At 50.4% G+C, this 21,137-nt stretch overlaps 1 protein-coding gene across 1 annotated transcript in view; it reads right to left on the bottom strand.

Annotated features, from left to right (window-relative positions):
• The window catches only part of GRIK3 (glutamate ionotropic receptor kainate type subunit 3), a gene marked incomplete at both ends in the record, with an annotated part of 101,384 nt that overhangs the window by 25,080 nt on the left and 55,167 nt on the right, over window positions 1-21,137 (bottom strand). Inside the window, 8 exons of the mRNA XM_080632283.1 lie at window positions 165-278; window positions 4,449-4,556; window positions 7,614-7,757; window positions 9,666-9,839; window positions 14,068-14,121; window positions 17,086-17,267; window positions 18,581-18,838; window positions 19,986-20,162. Coding sequence (XP_080488409.1) covers window positions 165-278; window positions 4,449-4,556; window positions 7,614-7,757; window positions 9,666-9,839; window positions 14,068-14,121; window positions 17,086-17,267; window positions 18,581-18,838; window positions 19,986-20,162 — 1,211 coding nt within the window. The remainder of the gene's footprint in view (window positions 1-164; window positions 279-4,448; window positions 4,557-7,613; window positions 7,758-9,665; window positions 9,840-14,067; window positions 14,122-17,085; window positions 17,268-18,580; window positions 18,839-19,985; window positions 20,163-21,137) is intronic.

The following is a 21,137-nucleotide window of genomic DNA, read 5'->3' as shown; positions in this document are numbered from 1 at the left end:
TATCAAAGGCAGGTGGTTGGCAGGGCTCCTCCTGGCTCCATCGTTTTGCACTAGGCCGTGGCCTTTGAGCTGCAGTGATTATCACACCCCAGGAATTTGCAGAGAGATCAGGTATCCCTGAGAGTTGTGGGGAAAGGAATAAAAGCAGGCTTGCAGTGTCCTACCAGGACCGTGGTGACAATGAGGGATCTGTTGCTCAGCGAGTCTGTAACATTAGGGCCTCGTCCTTTGGAGATTTCTGTGATGTTCAAACCATCAGAAGGGCTCCACGCTCCAACCTGAAATGAAGCATCAAATGGACCGTGGGCGCCCGGCGAACACTCCTCAGCATGGATGAGGATGCTGTCATCATCCTGCTGGCCTGGAAACACAGCTTGCCTCTACCATCTACAGCAGATGGGAGCAAACCTGAAATGATCATCTTGTTTCATCTAAATAGAAGATTTGCATTAACCCTTCAGTTGCAGGTTACCCCACCGCACATGGATAATCAACAGCCCCTGTGCCACCCTCTGATGTATGAGTGAAGACCATGATGACTGACCACGATTCAAGGCCAGGTTGAACGGGGCTTGGAGCAAGCTGCTCTAGTGGAAGGTGTCCCTGCCCGTGGCAGGGGTTGGAACTGGATGAGCTTTAAGGTCCCTCCAACCCAAAACAGTCTGGGATTCTATGACTGGAATTTAGGGGATGAATAATCAATTTGCAAAGGTTTTGTGTAGAGCAAACAATCCAACCGCACTGAGGAGTCAGCTCTGGGCAAGGATAAAGCAGAATAAAGGGAAAAAAAAATCAAATCTGAGGCCATTTTATTTCTATTTTATTTCCACCCAAGTGTATTAGTGGGGAGAATTAAAAATGACCTTGACCAGTTCTGCAAACCCCAGGTAGGGACCATTCCTGCCCTCTGTGCTGTGGCAAACTAGATGGATGTCTCTAATACATCCCTTTGAGGGGCATCCATCACAATGGGAGGTCTTGGTCCTGGAGGAGGGAATAGCAGCAGACGTGCCCGGGCACAGGCACACGGTTCCTCATCAGTTTGAGGTGTTCTCTTGTTCTCAAGTGGTCAATTTTAATAAATTGGTAGACTTTGAAGAAATCTTTTTATCCAGAAACAGCAAAACGTGTTCCTACTTACAAGAAGTCCTCTGGGCAGCTCTAAGCCCGTTACCCTGATCCCCACAGGGCTATGGAGGCTTCAGAACACACTTTGAAGGCAGGACTGGCTAAAGGACTGTGACGGTGAGATAAAGAGTCAGGAAAGCTGGAGGATGGGGGATTTCTGCCAGGAACCAGAGCATGGTGGCTGCGTAGACTGGGAGTGAGGGAGAGAAAACAGCCCCTGCATGGAAATGGGAACAGAACGATCCATTGGTAGGGTCAAACTGTGAGGTGGTTTCAGAGAGAAACCAAAGGCTCAAACCCACCGGGAACCACTGATGGTTTATTTATTGCTATTTTGAAGATTCTTCAACCTCTTCAGAAGCGTGAGGTTTTCCTGCAGCCCCAAAAAGAGACTTTGTAATGAGCAGCGCTGCCTGGCAAAAAACCCATCATAAATTCTACAGGAGTTTCCATGAACTTGGTGAAAGGCTTTAAATATTTCAGGTAAAACCTGAGCCATCCCCACGTCTCCTTCGATCACACCCCAGCTGCAGTGTCAAAAGATGATTATTGTGCGTGGGGAAAGAGAATGGGGTCTGAGAGGTGCCTGTGAGAGCGCTGCAGGCGCGGTTGAGCTCACTGTGCTCAGGTTTCTGCAGGAAAATTGAATACGTGGCACTTAAAGCTGAATTAATCAGTTTAACATAGTCAAAAAGGAAAGAAAAAAAGGCCAAATATACATTAAGAGGCCTGCGCAAGTCAGATAGTCCAACTACATGTAATTAGGTTTAGTTAATACTCCTATAATCCCTGGAACATCCAGGAGGTATCAGGATCGGGAGTTCAATCCGAAAGCTCAACAAACACGAGCTATTATCCATAATGCACAATGTGCGTGGGATTTGTTTGTGCTTTGACGGTTTGTTATTTGGGATTAACTATTGCCAGCATCCAGCTCTGACACGGATCCTTCCAAACCCCTCCAGAGCTGACAAGAAGCTTTCAGACAATAATAGCGGGAGCTGTGACATCTCTGGATTGTTGGAGACAAAAGCGGTAGAGAGTGTGCATTGAGGTTTGGTGGCTTCCTGTGGGCTTTGTGTGACACCACAGCAATACACAGAGCTGGTGCCTGCTATCCTCCAGTGCACCTGAGGAGGATTAGTTGGACAGATATTGTGGTTGTACTTAAACATTGAGATTCATACGGTGTCCAATACTCGCGCAGGTTTCTGTTAGGCTACCAGCACAGCCCGTCGGAGCTGCTGTGCTCCAAAAAGATGTGGTGGAGTTTTGGGTTTAGACTCTATACACAAAATATGGCATTCTAAAAGAGAAGCCAGGATATGAAGATCATCTCTTGCTCAGTGCTCGTGAGAAGGTGGCATCTTCCCCTGCTCCTCTCCTGCCTCCGTCTCACTTGATGGCAGCTGAGATTGGAGGTCATCGCGTTGATTTGAAATGTTTGCTTTATACTGTATTTGACACCAAAAAATACCCACCAGGAGAGCGAGCGCTGGGGTGACCTTGAGATTCCTTACAGGAAGCAAAGAGCTACTGCTGTGGTGTGAAAGTGTGGCAACGATTTATTCCAAAGCCAAGGAACACAAGCTATAAAAAAGGGGGATGGGGAAGCCAAGCTGTTTGCTCCCAGGGAGCTTCACTGCTTGTCCCCATCAAACTGCTGCCTCCAGCCCCGGGGGCTGCCCACCTGCCCCGAGTGATTAATTCCCTGGAAAAGTCATCTGTGCACGCTGGGCCGCTTGCTGCATGGGTAATGGAAAGCTCCCTATCCCTGCTCCTGGCTAGCGCATCCTTCAGGAGCGTAACCTGTGTCCATGCCCAAAGGTTGCAGGACTCGGCGCTCATCCTGGGCTGCCAGCAGGCGCCTCAGGCATGTGGGAAAGTAGATTCTGCTCCAGAAAGGGATTCATTGCCCAGTAGCCAAGTTGCTCCTTAAATCTGCAAGAACCCTTAGCAGAGAGGGGAGTCCCTCAGAGTGGGGCTGGTTCAGCCTGGAGAAGAGAAGGCTCCTCAAGCCTTCTCTTAGACCTTAGAGCAGCTCCAGTGCCTAAAGGGGCTGCAGGAAACCTGGAGAGGGGCTTTGGACAAGAGCCTGTAGGGACAGGCCAAGGGGAATGGCTTTAACCTGCCCGAGGGGAGATTGAGATGAGCTCTTAGGCAGAAGCTCTTCCCTGGGAGGGTGCTGAGGCACTGGCCCAGGGTGCCCAGAGAAGCTGTGGCTGCCCCATCCCTGGCAGTGTTCAAGGCCAGGTTGGACACAGGGGCTTGGAGCAAGCTGCTCCAGTGGAAGGGGTCCCTGCCCGTGGCAGGGGTTGGGACTGGGTGAACTTCAAGGTCCCTTCAACCCAACCCATGCTGTGGTTCTATGTTTCTATGACTCAGAATGACTCTGAAGGGGTCAGGCTCCAGGAGTCCTCGGTGGCCTCGTGTGCTGTTATTTGGAGGAACCTGGTTAGATCCACCCTCTGTGCAGGGCTTTCCTCACTGCAAGCCACTCGCTGCTCTCTTTTGCCTTAAACAAACCAACCTCACCTTGAAACCTCTGTTCTAAGAGCTCCAGTGCTTTGCATAGTGCCTTTTTTTAGTGTAATTCAAGGAAAGGAAATGAAATCCCCTTGAACACCTGAGAATGAGATGTGCATATCGACGTTGTATCTCTGTGCCCAGAGGAGATTTGTGCTCATGAGAGGGATCAGTGGCTGCAGCCTTTGTGCAGTGTCCTCTGGGTGGCCAGGCCAACATGGAGACTGAATGAGACCCCTCCAGCCAGGCAGGAAACAACACACTTTGATGTTTCTCTTATTGTCCCTTCGATAACACAGGGAAGAAATAAACAGAGCCACACACAGCATCCTCCTGCAAAACCCAGGCTGCAATAAACTGGGGCCATTTCCAAGCCTCAGGCAATTTTCATTGTGGGAAATTACACTCAGATGATGCTTTCAAGAGCTGTTGCCTCCCCAGGGAAAAATCAAGGTTTTTAAGCAAGCCCAGCAATGGGGGGGGACGGGACAGGCTTTGTTCCTGCCCCTTTGGTCTGGGCAAGGACTGGTTAATGGCTGCTCAGGAAGTTTCTTCTGCTCCCACTATCCCAGCAAAGTGCGGCAGGGCTCTTGCAGCTCCTCGCTGTAATCCCACGCCTGGCTTCGGGGTGGTGAGTCACGGTTGAGGCATGGAAAGGGATCTGAGAAATCCCACAAAGCAAACAGCCTTTTACACACAGCAAACCTGGAAACAATGCGAGCACCAACCCTTTGCTCTGCTGCCTGAATATCAGACTAAGCCATATGCAGGTAGATCAGACAAACCCTGCCTACCTTTTCAAGGCCGTCTTCTTTGAGGCTGATGATATCCAAGTCAAAATCTGTCCGCAAACCGCTTGTTTTATTGAAGACAATCCGTCCCGTTAATCCTTCCCATTGGGCCTGTGGAGGGGCGAGAAAGGAGCCGGGCTGTTACTTGGTATCATAAAGAGGCTTTTGCCCTCCACTGGATATTCTTTTAATTAGTCCTTACCCTGGTTCTTCCTCCCTAAAGAGCATCATTAATAATCACCTCATCGCCGTGCAGCTGCAGATGGAGCCGGAGGTTTTCCTCACTCTCTTTGCAGTTTTTGTTTGGACCTTTTGTGTTCCCCAGCTGGTGCAGGACACGATGACTCAGTAGAAAACTGCTTGCATTTATCATGGCATCCTTGTATGCTGCTTTTATCCTTGTAGTACTGATAAATGCCGGGCTGCAGGGAGCCTGGGTCTGGGACAAGTTCATAAATAATCCTTTCTTTGCATGAATCTGCTGATGCTTCCAAGGTGTGGGGAAGCTAAAATGTCCTGAACATTTCCCTGCCTCCTTTCAGGTGGGAAGTGGAGAACAAGAGGCCAAGAGCTTGTCCATGCAGGCTCTGCTGTTTTGCAGCAGGAGTGGGAATCTGGTGGGTGCGTGCTGTGTCTGCATCCCTGGCTCAGGTTTTGGCAGTATAAGTACAGGGCAGGTGCCTGTTGGGGCTGGGGAAGCCCCATTCCTGGAGATACTGATCTGTCTTGGGAGCCAGTCCTGCTCTGAGCTGCAACTGGGGGTAAAAATGTCTACATTGGATTCAACCATAGTTATTCTATGATTCTGTTTCTTTTCCCCTGTACGCTTTGCAGCATCACCAGAACTAATCTCTCTGATTTAGAAGGTGAAAGAGCCCCAGATACCAGGCAGCAGCTGTGCTGGCAGAGCTGGTGCTGAGGGACAGTGTGGTATATGATGCCTGCTCTGCCCAGAGGCAGTGCTGGGCTGTGCTATAATCATCTATCCCAAGGAGGATGCTCCCATAGGAGTGCCAGGCTTGGTTCACCGTTTTGCAATCACAGCAGTGGAGAGCTGGGATTTGGGCTCCTTCTCCATAGCAGTTCAGTGCATGCTCCTTGCTGATGAATGTGTTTCCTTTATGGGTGGGGGAGCTTGAAAGATCCCAGTGTGATGGAAGTGGCGTGATGTATTGTCAGGGGGGAATGACTGGCATATTTCCCAGTAAATATGCTCCTCTGGCTCTTCCTCATTAATTCCTGAGGAGTAATGACAGCCTCCTCACCCCTGAGCTTTGGGGAAGGCTGGGCTGTTTTGCTCATTTTGCCATGCAGGTGCTCTGTCTATGGAGCCTCCTGGGAAGCAGGGAAAGCAGAGTATTTAATGTTCCCCAGTGGAGCAACCACAGCCATGTGCTGAGCCCTGTGCTGATGGAGCGAGAGCATCCTTTGGCTGAATGGCATTGCCATGGCTTTTCAGGGTGGCAGGGCCCTTGGCAAGTGGGAACAAGCAGGGATTCACAGTGGGAGCAAGCAACCTGGACACACCTCTAGTGGAAGGTGTCCCTTGGAACTGGATGAGCTTTAAGGTCCCTTCCAACCCAAACCAGTCGGGGATTCTATGATCGGGTACAGTGGGACCAGGACCTGTGCATGCACAAAGAGGGATGGGGCTGGGGAGCCCAGGGCTGGGGGCGCAGGTGGCTGCGGCGAGACATCGCTCTGTGCTGCGCTTTGTCTTTACAGGAGTTTAGAGAGAGCAATTACTGTGTGTTCTGATTACAACAGGGAGGAAGCTCATCCCTGCAACGCGCTGACATGGTGCCAGGGAGGGAAACAACAGGCAGGCACTGGAGTGTGAGGCTCAGGGTAATTTGCAACAGGAGCCAACCAAACAAATTATTTACACTCTCTTTTGGCAGGCAGCTGGAGCGGCTCTGTGCAGCCGGGAACAAAACAGGAGAAAGGAGGCAGAGAGGCAGAGAAGGGAGAGATACCGTCTTCAGTGCCTGTTAGGAAACAAGTTCATTCTCTCTCTGCAATGGGAATCATTCATCCTTCCTCCTCCCGTATGTCTGAGTGCTCCGTGTGGCACCCGGGGTGGGCTCTCCCTGCCCCTACGTGCCGGTGCTCAGGGGCACTGGGTCTATGGGTGATAGCACAAGTCGTGATTAACAACCCTTCTGTTAGAAAAGTGTAGGGGATTTTATACCAGCCTTTTAAATGTGGCTTAATCATGGTCCAACGTCTACCCGGCACTGCAGCCTGATTCATAACTTGTCCTGTGTAAAGCCACAGGTCTTTAAAAAGCCTTAGGGTAAATAAGGGGCTTTTATCACAAAGACATACCCGATAGGGTTCGCAATGCCTCCTGCAGCTCTGCCTTCGTTTTTCCTTATGTGGGGGCTCCTCAGAAAGCAAAACCCAGGCTGTGAGTGCAGGGGTGCATCCTCAGGGGCTCTTGCGGGGGGCCGTTCACCTCTCACTGCAGCCTCCCTGTGCTGCTCTCCCTGGGTGAGCTCACTGCTCATGGACACCCGTGCTTTGAGTCAGCTTGTGTACTTAAGCCAGATGCAAACAAACAATTACGGGGCTGAACAGAGAGCAATGATAATGACTGAAAACAGAGAGGGAATAAAGCTGCTTCCTTGCTCCCCTGGCTCCCTGCTTGCTAAATCCACTGCTCTGCCAAAGCCGTTAATCAGGCAGAGATGCACAGCGCTGCCAGCTTTACCACTGGGATTGAGCAGCACTGAGTGCCCTTTGTGGACCCCAAGCAAATGTTCCTGTAAAAGGCAAATGGCTATTGCTCTGCTAAGAAATGGGCTCTGAAAGAGAGGGGTCCAGCTGCTCTTGATGCAGGCAGAGGCCAGGGCAAGTTTCAGCGACAGCATGGGAGATTTCAGCTTGGTTCGGATGCTTTGGTGTGGCTGCATGGATGTTATTTTGAAGGCAAAGACAGGATTTCTCCTTCCTGGGTGCACTCTGCAGGCTGGTGTCTGTCTGCGCTTCCACCCCCTTGTACCTGCCCAGGCAGGGGGAGGATGCTTATAACCTTATAGCTGCCAAACCTCCCTGTGCTCTGGGTGTGCCAAGCCTCCGAGCCTGCGCGCTGAGCAGCCGCACTGCTCCTGCCGGGGCTGCTTGGCGTTAGTGGGAAGCAGTTGGAGTTGTAAATCGTGGCTTTACCTCTTTGATGAAATTCATGAAGCGGCCGCCGAACCTCCAGGCCTTGTGCCGGTGGCACTGCAGGGAGTTCACCGTCATCTGCGGCGCGCGCTGGTAGCACACGGAGACCACGTGCACTGCGTCGTACAACAGGGCAGCGTCTGTCTAAAGTGAAGGGGAACAGCATTGGGGCTCCAGAGCGAGGAGGCAGTCAGGCAGCAAAGCAATGGGGGGGTCCGTGGTGTGTCACAGGAGAAGCTGCAGGAACCCCCTTCGAGTTACCCCCAGCCCAACACTCAGTGCACCTGAGGGTGGGATGCTGAGCATCCCACCTCCTGGTGTCTAATAGCAGCAGGGCTGAGCTCCGTTGGGATCTAGATGGCCTCTAAGGTCCCTTCCAACCCAACCCATTCTATGATTATGAGATGGCTGTAAATGTGTATGCTTTAACACAAGACTTGTGGAAACCTCTTAGCTGACATCTCGTGCAAAACATATCCTCAAAACACGTAGCTCTGCACAAGGCAAAGCCTCACAAATGTGTTTTTCTGTTACACGGCTCCTCAGACTAAAAGATCATAGTTCTGTTTTAAAATCAGCGGTTGTGAAAATGTTATGTGTCTCTGTGTGTCTGTTCTGGTTATTTCTAGCACATTTGCTGCTGTCATGTCACGGAAGGCGGTGATTTCTGAAGGTAGGAGATAGTAAACAGGATTTTGTTGTTTAGTCTTTTTTGTCTGAGTGTAAAGAAAGCCTCTGTTAGGACCTATTATCCACACTGCTTTAGACATGGGGAAATAAGAAACAGAGAAGTTAAATGGCTTGTCTGTGGGCATGGAATTTTCTGAAATGACCCAAACTGTCACCGGAATCAGGAGGTTCTGTAACATCATCCTGCGCTCCAGTGATTGGAACTAGGGAGAGCTCTCTTTTTCCCTTCCATATAATGTGATGGGTTTAGATTTAATTTGAGATTCGCCATCTCACCTCCAAACACTGATCAAGAGAACTGGATTTATTTCTCACTCCAGTATGCGTAGACCTCCTAGTGAAAATCCATTATTTGCTGGCTTCACCAAGCTACAAACCAGATGTGAGCGTAGCAGCAGCCTCATAAAACATGATCAAACAAAATCATGCTGCAAAGTCTGATGCAAATGTCGAACAGGACGTGGCCACAAAGAAAATCCTTCTGTGCTGGCAGCCATCCCCATGACCTTGCCTTCCCTCAGCACCCGAGCATGAAGAGCAGGCATCGACCTGCATCCCATGGGCTTGGATTTACAGCCGCAGAGATGGGGTTTGTAAGTTTGGGGCTGGGGGAGAGGAGGTGCAAGCAATTTCATGGTGAATTACATACTGCAGTGCCCAGCTGAGATCAGGGTCTCACTGGGATTGAACCAAACACAAACCAAAGGCAGGATCCCCTCTGAAGAAGAAAAGGGGGGAATGGGAGAGGATCCGGCAGTGATGAGGGAAACTCATCACTGTTGGAGGCAATAGGATGCTGCAGTTGTGGGCAGCACTGTGGAAAAGAAGGTGGCTAAAGGAGAATGGTGGAGCTCTCCTCTAAGGCAAAGAAAGAACAGGAAGGATACGAGGAGCCATTTCAAGGTGAAAGTCTGGGAGGCTTTGCCACTTGTGGGTTGGTGCTGGCAGATCTAAAGGGAGAGGGAAGGAAGGAGCCAGTCAGCAGTTCCAGGGGTCGGAGACAGCCTCGCAGGGAAGACAGATGGGGGAGCAGGTGCTGTACCTGCCGAGCAGTAACTCAGCAGAGCAGAGCTGCCATCAGGCCCTAAAAGGAGTCATCAAAGCTGCTGCAAAGCCCAGCTCTGGGCAGAGCCTTGGCTCATCCTGCCTGCATCAATCTCAGCAAATTGACTGGCCTAGGCTGCTCGTGGGGACCACAGGGAGCGATGATGGAGCCCTGCATATCCCTGCAGGGAAGGCTCTGGCTACTCGGCTCATCTAATGGGATGGGAGCATTTCTGCTCCCTAGTGTTGCTCCTGCCTTCCCTGCCCCTCCAGTCTGCTTCCTGGACTTCACCCGTGCTATATTTAAACTGCTCATACCATCATCACGCCATCGAGCAGCCCCAGCTCCGCCTTGGGCGCTGACTGCAGCCGCTCCATGGACCACTTCTCAATGATGGAGGACACGTGCGGGTTCTCCACGTTGAGGATCCGGAAGCCGGTCAGGTTCACTCCCGAGTAGCGATATGGTTCTAGGTCTAATGCATAAAGATCCTTAAAAGAGAGAAACCAGTTTAAACATTTAGTTTAGCTCTGTTTGGTTTGTCTTTTCTGCATGGTTGGTGTCTGCGTCGGAAGCGCAAAGGCAGAGCCCACACAAGGCGGGAGGCAGGGCAGTGCCCTCAGGAATGGGGTGGATTATCCTGTCTGTTGCTATCAGCTTGCAGAGACTTGTAGGTGTTAGTGGAATTTGGGTGTCATTATGTGCAGGTTCACCCACCCACAGCAGAGGGAAACTCCTGCCAAAGAGCTCATTCTGTGCTTAAAAAAGGCAAGAGAATTGTGGGGAGAAACCCAGGATCGCTCTCTGTAACCGTGAAAAAAGTGGCTTGTGATCAAAGAGCGGGGGGACCAGGCAGAGTTTTGCATCTGAAGCTCCCTGAGGCTCTGCCATGGAGGATTTGCTGTGAGTGCTGAAGCCCACGGGGTGCTGCAGATGACGGAGGAACCCTGACTGCAGAATGCCAATGTGCAGACGGCTATCAAAGAGGAACCGAGACGCGTTTCTTGACATTCTGACCAGCCTACACAGTCTGCAAATGAATGAGAGTGCCCTTTATCCGATGTAAACCCCCCAGCCCTGCTGGCAGCCAGCCCACGAGCATCACTTGGCAGGCAGCAGGAGACAGGCATCAGGAGGCCTCTGGGAGTGCGCTTCTTTAATGCATCTCTTGGCTCTGCTGCACGTCTAAATATTAACTTCAGTTCAGGGATTAATAGCAATGCCCAGCAACTCATCTGAGTAGTCTGGGGGAAAGAGCATGGCAAGGGCATGCTGCAGGTGTAAAAACCCAGGGCAGGCAACCCGAGGGGCATCATGGCTGGATGTGGGAGAGAATGGCAGTGGGGAAGGGGATTCCTTAGTGGGAAGCATTTGTTGGATGGGGCGTATTTAATCAGAGCTCATCCTGAATGATTCCTGCAAGTGATCAATGGTAGTAAAATTATGAGGAGGAGGGAAAGAAGCACCACTGTGCCCTGTGATAGAGGATGGGAGGTGAATATGGGAATGATGTTTGTTGTTCTCACAGGGGGTTATCAAATGAGTTTAAACACAGCATGGGATTCCTTGGCTGTGGCTGCTGGGTATAAGGTGGCTGCGCTGGTGGGACACAGCCATGCTGTGGATTCACCCAGATTTGATGTCCATCAGCAGCAAGCCCTGCTCTGCCCATGGGGGAGCGGGAAAAGCACCAATCTTAAACCACACTGCCCTCAGCAAAGCATCACAAACGCAGCACTCAGTCACCCTCAATGGGACAGCAAGGAATTCCTAGAGCTGTTTTGCTTTAATAAGCTTTGGAGTTTGATCTTTTCCTTGAGCCCTGGCCTCTGACTTTGCCCCCTCCAAGTGTGCTGCGGACGGATGCTATGGTTTAATCTGCAGGTGCAGCCAGGGCCCCAGCCATTAATCACACCCACAGCACAGTTCAGGGGCTTTGCTCTTTGGTTGTGGGCTGTTTTCCCCTGGGAAATTGCAAGTACAAACCTCCACACTTTGTTGAAGGGCATGGTGAAACCCGGGCCAGGATGTTGACTTTTAAATGCCTTACAGCAACTTAGGGCAAATACAGTTGTTTAACTCCAGACAGGTGCTGGTATCACTGGATGTGAGGCTGTGCAGTGCTCCTGTGCCTGACCCACTGGAATAGGTTGATTTTGTCAGGGTGCGTAGCTTTTGGTGAGACTTCTCACTTTGTCTATTTGTTGTGGACAATCGGGTGCCCTCCCCATCCCGACCCTTCGTTTCACCAAGCTCCTATAAAAGCCAACCTCCCACCAGATCCCTTCTTGGTTCCGCTTTAAATCTCAGCTGCATCCCCATCCTGGAATTAGAGGATAGTTCAGAACACAAGCTGAGAGTCAGAACGTGCAGAGGTGGGGGGGGGAATTGCCGTATCTGTTGCTTCTGGGTTTTCTGCTCCCGCATAGCCACAAATTGAAACATCTGGTTCTATTTTCCACCTCATCTATATTCCCTTTCACTCATTATTTCCTGTACTGCACATTAATTCTCCCCGCCATCCTATTACCTTTACAAGTTTTGCTCTTGGTATGTCTGTGGGGCTCTGCCCCCTTCTTACACACGCTCCTCCCCGGTTTAAATCCCCAGCGTAGGCGCAGTGCTGAGGTTGGATCCTCACCACAGGGAGCATCCATGATGGAAGCTGGAAAAGCAGGTGGCCGGGAAGGGCCTGTTGTGTGAAACAGCTCATGGATAATGGAATGTCCCTGCTATGGATTGCTGCGGATCCCTGTCTGGCCATGGATTTGCTAAGACGGCTGTTGCTGGAAGGAGCTGAATTGGCTGTAATGGGAGACACATTGGAGTAATACCCTGCTACGTACTCAAGCATGAGTACACTTGTGTTGTGTTGTAAGCCTCAGGTACACTGCATTTAGCAAGAGTTCTCCTATGGAGATGGGTTGAGAGAGCTGGGCTGGTTCAGCCTGGAGAAGAGAAGGTTCCAGGGTGACCTTAGAGCAGCTCCAGTGCGTAAAGGGGCTGCAGGAAACCTGGAGAGGGGCTTTGGACAAGGGCCTGTAGGGACAGGCCAAGGGGAATGGCTTTAACCTGGCAGAGGGGAGATTGAGATGAGCTCTTAGGCAGAAGCTCTTCCCTGTGAGGGTGCTGAGGCGCTGGCCCAGGGTGCCCAGAGAAGCTGTGGCTGCCCCATCCCTGGCAGTGTTCAAGGCCAGGTTGGACACAGGGGCTTGGAGCAAGCTGCTCCAGTGGAAGGGGTCCCTGCCCGTGGCAGGGGTTGGAGCTGGAGGAGCTTTAAGGTCCCTCCAACACAAACCATCCAAGGATAATCAGCACCAGTGGAAAACGGTTTGTTTTAGCTCCTGATCAGGAGAAGTCAGGCTGGGTGTGAAATTGTCTATGTTGACTCAAAGCATGGGAAGAGAACCCTGCTCCTGCCTGTCTGTATCTGGGAGCATCAATGACAGCAGTGCAGAAACTTCTGCATATGCGAGGATTCCTTTTTACAAGCTGCTGAGAAATTCCTGTAACTGTTGGGTTTTGGGGGGTTCTCCCTGCTTTGGACTTCACAGGCTCTAAATCTGTGCTTGCAGGAGACAAAGACTCAGACAAGTTCCTCCTCCTCCTCCTCTGCTAGGGAAGGCTGATGGTGCTCCTGATGCTGAAGGCAGTGAACTGTAGTCTTGCTGCCTAGCAAAATGGTGAAGCATTTCATGCCAAGTGTTGATACACCGTACTCAGTATTGACTGGGGACCTTTTAGAAACATTCAGTATAACATAATAGACTAATTCATTAGCACCCCATGGGTCTAGTACTGTAGAAGCTGAAGCACATGCATTGCAAGCTAGGAAAACATTGCCTTAAGGAATGACAGATTAAAATATCTTTCCCATGATATAACTGTTATTTCAGGGAAGTGGCATTAATTGTGATTGCTTATCTATTAATTTATTATAATTCTCCTTTTCCCACCTCCAGGCTGTACCTACACATGAAATGTACTCTAGGCTCAGCTGGGGCTGATTAATAGGAGGTTATCTGGGAAATGCTTAAAGCTGCCTGGAATAGATAATGGCAGAGGGGTAATTAAAATGTCTTTTGCATCCGAGAAATAAACTGTGCGGTTTTTGAGGGTGGGTTTAGTCTGTTCCCTTCCTAAAGGCAAAGAGAGAAATTGGATTTCCAAAATCACACAGAATTCTACGCTCTGCTGGACAATGACATCCCGAAAGGAAGCAAACGTGGCACGTCAAAAAACCCCCAGTGCCTCCTGGAGTCAGAGAAGAACTGGCCCATGGTTAAGGAGAATGGAGTTAACCTCAGGCTGAGTTCTGAGCTACTGGACACAGCAGGGCTGCTCCTGGCTCTTAAGGGAGACGCAGATGAGCACACAGAAACATCTACCCAGTTCTTACCAAACCTCAGCCCCATCACAGCCTGTCTGTGGGGCTGCACCATCAAAATGACTGGGAGGGGAAATAAACCCAGAGCCTGCATCTGTGCAAAGCTGGAGCAGCTCCGAAGGAGGGAGCCAGTCCAAAAGCAGGGAGAGGAAAGGCTGACATCTCTCAGAATGAGCAGCCTTCCCCTTGCTTTTCCCTTCCCACCGCTTTAGTGTCCTGCACCTATGCAGGAGGCCCAGGACAGCACATCCAGCCTACTCCTGCTGCTCAAACTACCTCCATCCAGCTCAGCAGCCAGTGTAAAAGGTGTTTGCATGGATTAGGTACTTTACCAGAGTGGTGAAGATGAAGTGGTAGTATTCTGTCATCATTCCCATCGCCATGGCCTTGAGGAGAGTAGGGAAAGGAGGTTAGTAAGAGCGGATACAAGAGTACAACAACAATCATGCAACATAAACCTCTACAGAGCTGAGCTGGTTAACGTGGCAGGAGCAGACCCAGAAACGCAGTAAATGTGTTTAAATGGCTTTTTTATTCCTCACACGTGTATTTCTGGTGCTTTGCATCCCCTCTCCTTCAGTGTCCCTTCATGCAATGAGTACCTAGAGCTCCGTGTGTGCATCCCTCCCTCTTGGCCAGCCCAAGCTGTAGATGTGCCAGTCCCAGCACGAAGGATGGCTGCTGCAGATTGCTGGGATGTGCATAGCTGAGCACTGGGGAGGACAGGCTGGTCCGTGAGGGTTGTCACTGAACCATCAAGGGCTGCAGGGACCTGGCTGGGTGACTTTGATTTGACCAAGCCCCATACAACAGGAGGGGAACACGTTTCTGTCCATGAGGACGTTCACCTTGGAGGCAGTGGCTGGCTGCAGGACAGAGACTGCCGTGGTTTGGGCCGTGATGGTGCCTCTGAACATGGTTTCTGGAGGTCTCCTCTATAGGAAAGTGGCTCCGAGCCCCTCCAGGAAACGTTTGCTTCCCTGGGATTTTGCTGTAATTACTGGAGCAGAATTTAGCTCCGAGGAGGGAAGTGACAGTTTGAAAAGAAGTGAGATGTCATAAACAAGGGAAAAGGGAAGGATCTAAGTCACAAACCTAAATATTGTAACTCCAGAGTGGGATTTAACCCTACATTTCATGCCTGGAAATACCTTCTAGAGAGCACAGCAGCTGTGTCTGCAGCCATCCTGTCCCCCCCGTGCCTGGTGGGGATCTGTGGGGCGATGGTGTAGCCCCCTCCTGATCTGCTCACTGGGATGCAGAGAGCTGGGGCAGGGACCAGTACAGGAGGCATCAGTTGGATGATGTGAAACCAATGGAGAGGAAATGATGCGATTCCAGTTCAGACTCTGAATCTCTCCGGTGGTAGATGAAGAGTCCAGACCTGCTGTAAGAAGCAAGCTCTGGCTTCCCAGTACTGACAGCCTGTATGCAGGATACATCTGGGTTTGTGGGGAGATGAATAAGTGATAAAGCTGGTGGATAAGCTACAGGCAATCGCCGGGATTAGAATGGGAGCTCCATTAAAGTGAAGACGGGCACATCTGTGCACTGCAGAGTGCAGCAACTGTTCAGAGACAGCTGCCAAAGAGAACAGAGAATCTGAGAAGCCAAGGAACAGATGCAAAGCATTAACAAGTGACCAAAACTGGGCAAGGCCAGAGAAGCTGGGGTGGGCTGGGGAGGTCTCAGAGCAGGCCTAGCACTGTGATAGGGTTCTACAATCATTTGTTGGTCCAAGAGGGTAGAACACTGGATGGTTTGATGTCTCAGTCACGCCAAGGAGGCCAGACTGGAGCAGTGTGTATCAATGTCATCTATATGTCTTTGTGCCAGCTCTTGTGTTGTTATTCATGGATTACTAATCCATGGGGTTTTTTACTACTCCAGTTTCAAAATCCTGCCCAGTTACCAGTGAAGTGCTGGGGGAAGATGTGATATAAATCACCTCCAATGACTTGGGAGCAAGATCTGCACTGGCACAGTGATGCATGCTCAGTCAGAGCTACCTTAGTGAACGCGGGCTGTAGTTGCCCAAGCCATTCTGTTACCTAAAGCTGTTTCACACGTGAAGGTGGCACCTCTGGACATGCATTTCTTGATTATGGGTAGAAAAGCTGGGAACAGATGAGGTTTCTGAGCTTCCTGATTCTTCCTGGCCCTGCTCAGAGCCACCCGGTTGCCACACACTGGAGTAAGTGTGCAGAGGCCACTCAGGGTATGTGTTGGCCTTGAGCAGCTTCCTGAGCTCTGGAAACGTTTACGTTTTCCCCCTTAGTAAGGATGCGCTGTGTAATATTGCTAAGCTGAAATCCATGGCTTTGGGCCCTACAAAACCCCACCACACACACAAAATCAGCCAGAAGGGCTTAGAAAGGCTTCTTCCCCCTTAGTCCCCCCTCTCCTCCATCTTCCTCAGGCTGCACTCGCAGTGATGAGCAGAGCAGATGGCACAATAAACTATAATAAACTGCATAATAAGTGAACAGCATCAAACACAGGCAGCATGTTAAAATAATAGGCAGGAGACAATGAGTCCCTTATATTGCTTGCTTTAATAACCCCTCCCAGGCTTTCTGATATCTTTGAGCGCTTCCCTTCATTCTGCATCAAGAAGGCTGCAGGAGAAGTCTCTTTCCATGTGCTTGCTTTCTCAGCCCTTCAGGGGATTTAGTTAATCTATGTGGTAGTGTCATGCTGGGCTGATAGGAGCAACACTTCCAGCGGCTGGTTTTTAGCATCCTTTGTGAGAGCGTTTTCCTCTGCTTCAATATTGACCCTGAAACCTAAAGGCACTTGGAAATGAGGAGCTGGGGGGAGCAGCAAAGCGCCTGGCCCATGGAAAACACCAGTGGAGGAACATGAGGAGAAAGGAGAGAGACCAAATGAATGGAAAATCACTGACATCTGGCTTAAAGTCCAAGAATTGCACATGGTGCTTGTGAAGGGACGGAGGATGCTGTCCCTGCCTGGCTGGCCCTGTCCTGGCTGCTTGCAGCGAGGCGCAGGACTGGGAAGGAGCGATGGAAACCGGATTCATGCCCTGCTCCTCTGCATGAGCATGAATGCACCAAGCTGGGGCATGAGCAGCATGGAAGGGAAAGAGGATATTTAGAATCGCAAACACGAGAAGCTCGTACAGGGCTAAACGAAGAGTGACAGAAGCAGCCGGTAGCAATCCAATAGCATCCTTGAAGAATGTCCATGTTGTAGCCTTTAGCGTGGCTGAGGACTGCGGGCAGAGGGGAAGCTGCAGGTCTGCACCTCTCTCAGTGGGGCTCTCCCTGCATTACCCTTAGCCTGGGTCCCTCAGTGCCACTTCTGCCTCTCCCCCTTTGCCCCCCACTCACCTGCTTGAGGATCTGAGCTGCCATCAGGTGGCTGCAGTCAAAGATGATGCGGAATTCCCGGCCCCGCTTCATCTCCTTCAGCAGCGGCCGCGCATCGTCCGTGTCCAGCGGGAGCTGGCGGATCTTGAGCCGGATGTTGTACCTCGATGGGGCCATGATGAGCTCCTGCAGCCGGATAAGGCCTTCGAGCGTTGCACAGAGACAAACCCACAGTGTTACAGGAGAGGCTGCCCGTGCCCTGCAGGCTGGCTATCCCAGCACGTTATTCCTTCCTTTAGTATTGTATGGAATGTGATCAAGACCTCCCTCCCTCCCTCAAATGGCCATTGTAAAAGGTATATCGAAGACAAATTGTCATGGATCAGTCATTAAACCCCCTGATATTCCCACAGCAGCTGTTCTAAGGCAGAGTGGCTTTTATTGGTGTTTCTCCCTGCATCCAGCTATGGTAGAGCTGAAGATTTTGCATGAGGCAGGAAGAGGAGAACAGCAGATTGGTCCTAACCTTTGGCATCTCTGGGTTCATGGCATATTTCTTAAGCAAATGTGCCTTCAAGGAAGGACTGAAGATGATAATCAGCCATAAAACAAGTTAAAATCTGCAGCATTTACTGGGCACAACAGCAAAAGAGAAAAAATAACGTGCTTAGTTTGTGAATATCAGAGTTCATAAGTGGTAACTTTCTTACTACCATTAGAAATCATTTCTTTCTTATGCAGAGGCTACAAAGTGATGCTGGATGCAGCTGAGCAGGAATTATTGGTATCTAATGTTGCACGAAGAAATTAAGCAGATGCCTATTGCGAGGAGGAAAAGAGAAGCATGTCCCTCTGCATAATAGAAGAGATACTTAAGAATATGCCACGAAGGGAACATACTGTGACCCACATTTGCAAACCAGGAATGTCAAACTGTGTTCTCATCAGCCCTCCCCTAAAGAAACCATTTGGTTCAGTGGAATTAGGTTGGACAGGCTATCCAATGTGTCTTTTGTCTGGGTTTTTTTTCTCTGCAGTGCTGTGCAGCGCTTTGCTTTGTTTAACCATCAGCAGCTTGCTTTATGGGCAAAACTTTGTCAGCTCTGTTCTATGGAATTAGCCAGAAAACAAAGCAACTTCCCTGAGCTGCTTTTGCTTCTAGGTGGGAAACTGCACCCTCAGTGGGAGCCACAGACCAGGCTCTTTGCTTCTATAGATGGGCACCGTGGTGGCAAACAGAGCTGAGCTGAGCCAGATCACCCAAGAGGACAGTTAATCCTCCCCTTTGTCAGCTGGGGTGTGCTGAGGGTAACCCATGTCCTAAGCTCTTTGTGACTGGAATGCTTCAGAAAGGATCCCAGAGCCTTCTGCAGCACTTGATGGAGTGCTTGGGAGCCAGCATGTTCCCATGCACCCATCACTGCACATCAGTTTGCTCCTAGAAGGTTTCATTCCAAACGTTCCTATATGAGACCCACAACAACAAATGTCCTGGATTGCTCCTTCCTTCACCTACCTGTGCTGTCATCATAAACCACAGTGGCTGACCTCCATTTCAAATACTGAACGAGGTCCAGAATGGCATGGCTAAGGGAAGCATAGTCGGGATAAAGGTTGACATAGAAAGTGTCCTTGTTATCCAAAGGGTGATGCTTCCATCGAAGCTGTATGTGGGGGACTTCCAGGGCATTGCAGATGGACTGGACGGCATTGGTACAGGAGCCTTGCGAAGGTCCAAATATTGCTACAACCCCCAGAGCGAGCTGGTCACAGGCTGGAAAAGGAAGGGAAGATGCTGTCAGGGAACCACGAGGCACCTCTGCAGGAGGGGTGAGCATCAGGGCATCCGTGGGGGCACAGAAAGCTTCTCCTGGCCTGGTCCATGGAGCAGTGGACAGACAGACAAGCTTCCGGGCACTAACAGCAGCAGACATTAGGTACTTACAGCAGTGACCAGAGGGAGAGGAGGAATTGAGGCAGTGGGGTCTGGACTGGTGGTTAGAGGCACAGAGGAGGGGATAACAGCTCTGGTGTGTTAGAAATGGCTGAGTCTCCAGAAGGGTGAAAGAAATACCCAGAGCTGAGCAGAATCCCTCTGACAAATGTGTTTTCCCATTAATTTCATTTTTTCCTACTAAATAATGTTTTTTATAGACTGAGATGAGCTCTTAGGCAGAAGCTCTTCCCTGTGAGGGTGCTGAGGCGCTGGCACAGGGTGCCCAGAGAAGCTGTGGCTGCCCCATCCCTGGCAGTGCTCAAGGCCAGGTTGGACACAGGGGCTTGGAGCAAGCTGCTCCAGTGGAAGGGGTCCCTGCCCGTGGCGGGGGTTGGAGCTGGAGGAGCTTTAAGGTCCCTTCAACCCAAACCAGTTTGGGATTCTATGAATCTTGAAAAGGGCCAAGACCGGGTCAGTGAACTCCGACATTCCCTCTCCCCAGTGATGCCCTTCTTGCAACCAGGAGCTCTGGCAGCAGGTTTTGTTTCTCCCCAAACAGCCTTCAGGTCATCACCCCACAGCCTTTGTTATATAGTCCCATTTCTTCCCTCCCCTTCAATAATTTAAGTGGGTTGCTCTTACCTGAGCATAAAACATGACTTTTAGGAAGAGAACAGAATATCTATGCTGAGGATGTTAAAACTGCCAGGGATACAGGAACAAATAAAGGCATCGCCTACAGCCCTTCGCTCAGGATTAGAAGGAAACACTGGATGGAGTTTTGTGAGGTGTGCAGAGGGAAAAAGAGAATAGTTGTTTCCCTTATATTAAAATGCCCCTGGAAGGTCAGCTCCTGGAGGACTCCTGATCCAGAGCACTGAGTAGAGCAGGACAAAATGAGCTGCTGGGTCTCAGGCGAAGCTGTGCCTGGTTTTCTGCTCAATAAATGGCCACAAGGCTGCTGAGAAGCGTGCTGTGCTCTTACCTTTCTTGGTTGCTTCAAAGCTGTCGTGGAAGTGTATCCTCTGAATGTCATAGGTCAGTGTTGTGTTAGGCAACAAAGTTCTGTTCCTGTTAATGATATTGGCAGAAAACCTGAAGGCTTGTTCCTCAGCACTCATAACCTGGGTATTGGGGCCATCAGTGTACTCGAAGATTCCTCCTGCAAGACAAGGCAAACCCAACTTTCAGCCACATAAAGTGTGATTCATAACGTTACATAGCAAGGGCAAGAAAACTCTAGGAGAGAGCTGTGAAGTTTGCAGGCTGAGCAAGTTTTTGCTCCAGGATGTTTCCTGGATTGAAATGAAGACGTGCAAACATTTGGGGTTTGTTACACGCTGGTCCATGGATGTGTTCCGAGTGCCAGCTTTGCAGGGCAGGAGGGGACAGATTTAAAGGCTTAGAAAATTCTTATGAGACAGATGGGGGGCTTCCCATAAAACTTTAGGACCAGACCTTGGGAGGTGCTGACAAGCTCATTGCTCAGCTGCAGGGATGCGCCAGGTTTGTGCTCTATGGAGTTACAGTGGTACAGAGCTGGTGCTGCCCTGCCTTGCCCACGTCCTCACGCAGTGCAGCACGGCTCCTTGCTATTTTTAGTGCCATTTTTAGTGCCCTTCTCATGTTTTATTGTTCCTCATGTTTAGTTATCCCACTTCTTAATTCAGGCCAGCAGAGACTCTGGAATTTGCCTCCCCTAAAGCTTATCTGCTCCATAATGCACAACTTGAACGCATGCTTTCCCGTGTTCAGGAGTTGTTAATGCCATTACACCTCCCCAAGGGCAAGGAGCTCATGTCACAGCATCATCGGCTTTCTTGGCTCTGTGTCTGGGAGTCTTGTCCTCAGCTCCCCACTGAGAACTACTGATTGCAGTGACTCCGTGCAGGCACAAGTTACGCAATTGTATGTCCTTGTCCCCGAGACGCGGGCACCATCCTGTGCCCCTTCCAGAACCATGGAATGACACACAAACCTTGCTCTATCTTATTAAAAAGTAAACCAAAATAACTAATGGATGAGCGAGATAAGCCAGTGCAATTGGTAACAGATGGTCTCTGGGTTCATTAGCAGAAGGAAAATCTTCCTATTCAATTTAAGGTAGTCCTAAGATGTTTTGTTGCAGACAGCAGAT

Source organism: Psittacula echo (assembly GCF_963264785.1).
Source record: "Psittacula echo genome assembly, chromosome: 21".
In the NCBI taxonomy this organism is placed as follows: domain Eukaryota; kingdom Metazoa; phylum Chordata; class Aves; order Psittaciformes; family Psittacidae; genus Psittacula; species Psittacula echo.
This window is presented reverse-complemented; position numbering and strand designations above follow the sequence as displayed.